General features: G+C 49.9%; 1 protein-coding gene across 1 annotated transcript; it reads right to left on the reverse strand.

Moving 5' to 3' along the window:
• Positions 1 to 3,088: 3,088 nt before the first annotated feature.
• Positions 3,089 to 3,874, reverse strand: LOC115984484. The gene has a single exon (XM_031107507.1). The coding sequence runs from the start codon at positions 3,872 to 3,874 to the stop codon at positions 3,089 to 3,091; it is 786 nt and encodes a 261-aa protein (XP_030963367.1).
• Between the last annotated feature and the right edge of the window lie 1,087 nt (positions 3,875 to 4,961).

Consider the following 4,961-nt stretch of genomic DNA (forward strand, 5'->3'; position numbering starts at 1 on the left):
AAGCTTTTTTCCAGAAGTCCGTTGTTGGCACTGGGGCAGAATGCAGTGGTCCTTTGTGTTGGGAAGTTTATCTCCAGTGGAATGACAGCCTCGGCCCCGTAGGTCATCAAAAAGGGAGTTTCCCTTGTGGACCTGCGATGTGTGGTACGGTATGTCCACAAGACATGGGCCAACTCTTCAACCCACCTCCCTTTTGTGTCGTCCAGCCTCTTTTTCAACCCATTCACTATAGTTTTATTGATAGCTTCCGCCTGCCCATTACCCTGCGGGTAAGCCAGTGTGGAGTATCTGTTGGTAATTCCCAGCTCACTGCAATATCTTCTGAAAGCTTTACTGTCAAACTGGAGGCCGTTGTCCGAGATCAGTGTGTGAGGGATTCCGAATCTAGTGACGATATTTTTCCAAACAAATTTCTTGGCATCAACATCCCTAATATTTGCCAGCGCCTCGGCTTCGACCCATTTTGTGAAATAATCCGTACCGACGAGAAGAAATCTCTTGTTCCCTGCTGCTTTGGGGAATGGCCCTAGGATGTCTAGGCCCCACTGTGCGAATGGCCAAGGGCTGGACAGCGGGTTAAGGTTTCCGCCCGACTGGTGTATATTCGAGGCGAACCTTTGACACTGGTCGCACTTCTTCACATACTCCTGCGCCTCTTTCTGCATGCTCAGCCACCAGTAACCCTGCGTTATGGTCCTATGGGACAGGGACCTACCCCCCGTATGACTTCCACAAATTCCTTCGTGTAATTCCTCCAGGATGAGTTTAGTGGCATTTGGGTGCACACACAACAAGTACGGCCCTGAGAATGAGCACCTGTACAGTTTGGAGTCCTCGGACAACCAAAATCGAGAGGCCTTCCTTCTGATCTTGTCGGCCTCGGTTTTATCGTCCGGTAAGGTGTCGTGCTTTAAGAACAGCACTAGAGGATCCATCCAACTAGGTCCAGCCCTGACATTGTGGACCTGTATTTTGTTGGACCTCGCCATCGTTGGGCGGTAGAGATCCTCTACTAGAATAACCCGGGGAAGTGGCTGGGCCAAGGAGGTGGCTAATGTTGCAAGAGAATCAGCATGGGTGTTCCCGCTCCTAGACACGTGCGCCAGATTGAAGTGACAAAAATGGGTCTGTAGGTGTTTAACTTCGACTAGGTACTTTTACATTCTTTCATCCTTTGCCTCCAACTCCTCGTTTACTTGTCCCACGACGAGTCTCGAATCCGAGAACATGTTCGCGGATTTTCCACCCAGTTTCTAAATCATTGACATCCCCTCCAATAGTGCCTCATACTCTGCTTCGTTATTCGTGGCCGAGAAACCAAGCCTTAGCGATTTTTCGATGGTGATCCCTTCGAGGGAGACCAGAACGAGCCCCACACCTAACCCCCTTTGGTTGGCTGCGCCGTCGATGTGAGCTTTCCACCAACTGGGCTCTTGTTGAGTGATTGCGCTAATCAATTTCCCGTCAGGGCTTAGTGACCCTCCCCCTCCTTCTAGTGTGGGCTCCGCAAATTCGACTACTAGATCTGCGAGGACCTAACCCTTCACAGCAGTGCGAGGCATGTACCTAATGTCAAAGGCGCCCAGAATCATTCCCCATTTTGCAATTCTGCCCGTGTAGTCGGCGCTCCGGAGAATGGCCCTCAGCGGAAGTTGGGTTAGTACAACTACAGTATGTGCTTGGAAATAGTGGGGGAGCTTTCGCGTGGCTTGCACAATTGCCAAGATGGCCTTTTCGAGAGGGAGGTAACGGATCTCTGCCTCGTGCAGCGATTTGCTTATGTAGTAGACGGGCCGTTGCGTGCCATTGTCTTCTCGGATTAGCACTAAGCTCACTGCATGAGAGGCTACAGCAATGTAAGCGAAAAGCACCTCATCGGCCTCGGGACTGGACATAATTGGTGGTCGGACGAGGTATTCCTTAAGCTGTTGGAAAGCTAAAGCACACTCCTCAGTCCACTCGAAGCCCTTCCACTTGTTTAATAGGAGGAAGAAAGGTCTGCATCTGTCCGCTGAGCGGGAAATGAAACGGTTTAAATCGGCGATCATGCCGATGAGCTTTTGGACCTCTTTGGGATTCCGAGGAGGCTGCAGGCTGTGTATAGCTCTAATTTGGTCAGGGTTAACTTCGATACCTCTGTGGGTCACCATGTAACCTAAGAATTTCCCTGATACCACCCCAAATGAACACTTGGACGCGTTTAGGCGCAGCCTGTACTTTCTCAGAATTCGAAAGATATCACCGAGGTCTCTGACATGGTCAGCCACTAATTTGCTTTTAACCACCATGTCGTCTATATAAACTTCAATGCTCTTACCCATCTACTGTTCAAACATCCTGGTCACATCCTTTGGTAAGTCGACCCGGCGTTCTTTAAGCCAAAGGGCATCACCTTATAATGATAATTTCCGACGGGGATGACAAAAGCAGTTTTTTCTTGGTCCTCAGCAGCCAGGGGTATCTGATGGTAGCCTTGGAAGGCGTCCAAAAAACTCATTCGAGGGTGTCCGATGGTCGAATCCACCAATCGGTCTATCTGTGGCATGGGGAAGGGATCCTTCAGGAAGGCCTTATTTAGGTCCGTGAAATCTACGCAGACCCACCATTTCCCATTCTTCTTTTTTACCACGACTGTGTTGGCTAACCATTCGGGGTAGAATACCTCCTTTATAGCCCCCGCTTTCTTTAATTTTACGACCTCCTCTCTCACGACGTCTGCATGTTCTTTCGACGGTCGCCGAAGAGGCTGCTTCTTAGGTGTCACAGCCGGGTTAACATTAAGGTGGTGGCAGATGAAATCTGAGTCAACCTTAGAGGCCTCGTAGGCGTCCCAGGCAAATACGTCCACATTCTGTCTGAGAAAATCAATTAGTGTTAACTTATCTTGGGGCGGTAATTTTGAGCCGACCTGAAAAAACCTCTCTGGGTCTGATCCGACAAGTACTTTCTCCAGATCCTCGCAACTCACCTCCATGGCTGGTCCTCCACTACCCGAGGCTGGGACCAGGGTCGTTAATTGCTATAAGTCGTTGTTGGCTGAGGTTGAGGGTTCACTATTTGGTCGTCGTGAGATTGCTGACACCATGCATTACCGGGCCATCCCCTGGCTCCCTATTACTTCTTTCACTCGATCTCCTGACGGATACTTCACTTTTTGGTGTAGGGTTGATGACACAGCCCCTAGTGCATGAAGCCACAGTTGGGCCACGATGGCTGTGGAGGAGGAGTATGCGTCTACCACAATGAAGTCCACCTCTACCACGTCTGAATTTGTTTGTACAGGCAGCCTAATCATGCCTTTCGGGGTGACGGTTTTTCCTTCAAAACTGACCAAAGGGGAGTCGTATGCCAACAAGTCCTCTGGCTTCAGGTTCAATCCTTTATACAAGTCGAGATACATTACTTCCACGGCGCTGCCTTGATCAACTAGCACTCTCTTCACGTCATAACCTTCAATTCTGAGCGTGACGACTAGGGCATCATCGTGGGGTTGAAAGGTTCCCAATTTTTCTTCATCCGAGAATCCGATTAAGGGCGTGGCAATTGCTCTGGCCCTCTTGGATTCCCTGTCGTCCGCCTCAACCGGGAGCCTACCCACTGACATTACTCTGAAAGGATTGGAACCGATCCTTCCAGGTGCGGCAAGAATAACATTTATTGTGCCAATGGGTGGCCTCAATGTGCTTTGTCTGGTTTCGATGTTTGACTGTTCCTGCCATCCCGTAGGGTGATGTAATAGATGCCTCAACTTCCCTTCTCGAACAAGCCGGTCCAAATGGTTTTTCAAATTCCTGCAATCATCTGTGGTGTGACCCGGCTTTTGGTGGTACGCGCAATATAGATTTTGGTTACGCTTCGAGGGGTCACCTGCCATCCTGCTTGGCCACTGAAAGAACGGCTCGCTCTTTACCTCCTCTAGGATCTTGTGTAATGGTTCTCAGAACACAGCATGGACTGCCTGTGCCCTACCAAATCCAGATTGTTCCGAGTAATCTCTTCTCGGCCTGTTACTGTTGATAATGCGGTCCGACTTGAAGTCCCTCCTCTCCTGAGGGACAACCTTCGCTTTGCCCTTCCCTGTCTGCTGGTCTTCCTCGACCCTTTTGTACTTGTCAATTATGTCCATGAGTTGGCGCACACTAGTGACCGACTTCCTAGTCAGAGACTTTCTTAAACCATGCTCTGTCCGTAGACCCCTCTTAAATGGTGACGTCATCGTAATTTCCCTTTATCTCATTATACATTTCCCAGTACCTGTCTGAATAGGCTTTCAGTGTCTCTCCTTTTCGTATGGACAAGGATAGGAGGGAATCTAGGGGCCGAGGGACTCTGCTGCTGGTAATGAAGCGGGAACCAAAAGCCTGTATCAGCTGCTTAAAGGAATTTATGGAATTTGGCTTAAGGCCATCAAACCATCTCATCGCCATAGGTCCCAAGCTAGACGGAAACACCTTACACATCAACGCCTCGTCCCTGGAATGGACGGCCATCCTTTGGTTAAACTGGCTTACATGTTCTACTGGGTCCGTCTGACCATTGTATATGGCAAAGGTTGGTTGATGGAACCGTCGAGGAAGCTCTGCCCCCTCTATTCTATGCGTGAAAGGCGACTGGGAGGTGCGATCCAAGGCCTTGCTCATGACATTATTGGCCAGGCCTTGGTAAGATGGGCTTTTGTGGCCGCGTTTGCGAGGTTGCTCTTCCTCATAGGAAAAAGTCTCGCTTGGAGGGGTTCTTGATCTCCGCCTGTATTCATTGTCCTCATCACTGCTAGTGTCCGAGCCGGGCGAAGGACGTTTTTGCTGCGCTCGGCGCAGCTTCTTCTTCAAGTCATCAATTTCTTGCTGTAGAGCCTTGCGATCGTTTCGCTTATGGGATGCATGACCTTTTCCTTTCGAGCACCTTCTGCTCGTGTGGGAGGTGTTCACACTACCTTCTTGCTGCTTGTCTTGATCTTTCTC

The sequence above is a fragment of the Quercus lobata genome, chromosome 4 (genome assembly GCF_001633185.2).
Source record: "Quercus lobata isolate SW786 chromosome 4, ValleyOak3.0 Primary Assembly, whole genome shotgun sequence".
Lineage (NCBI taxonomy): Eukaryota > Viridiplantae > Streptophyta > Magnoliopsida > Fagales > Fagaceae > Quercus > Quercus lobata.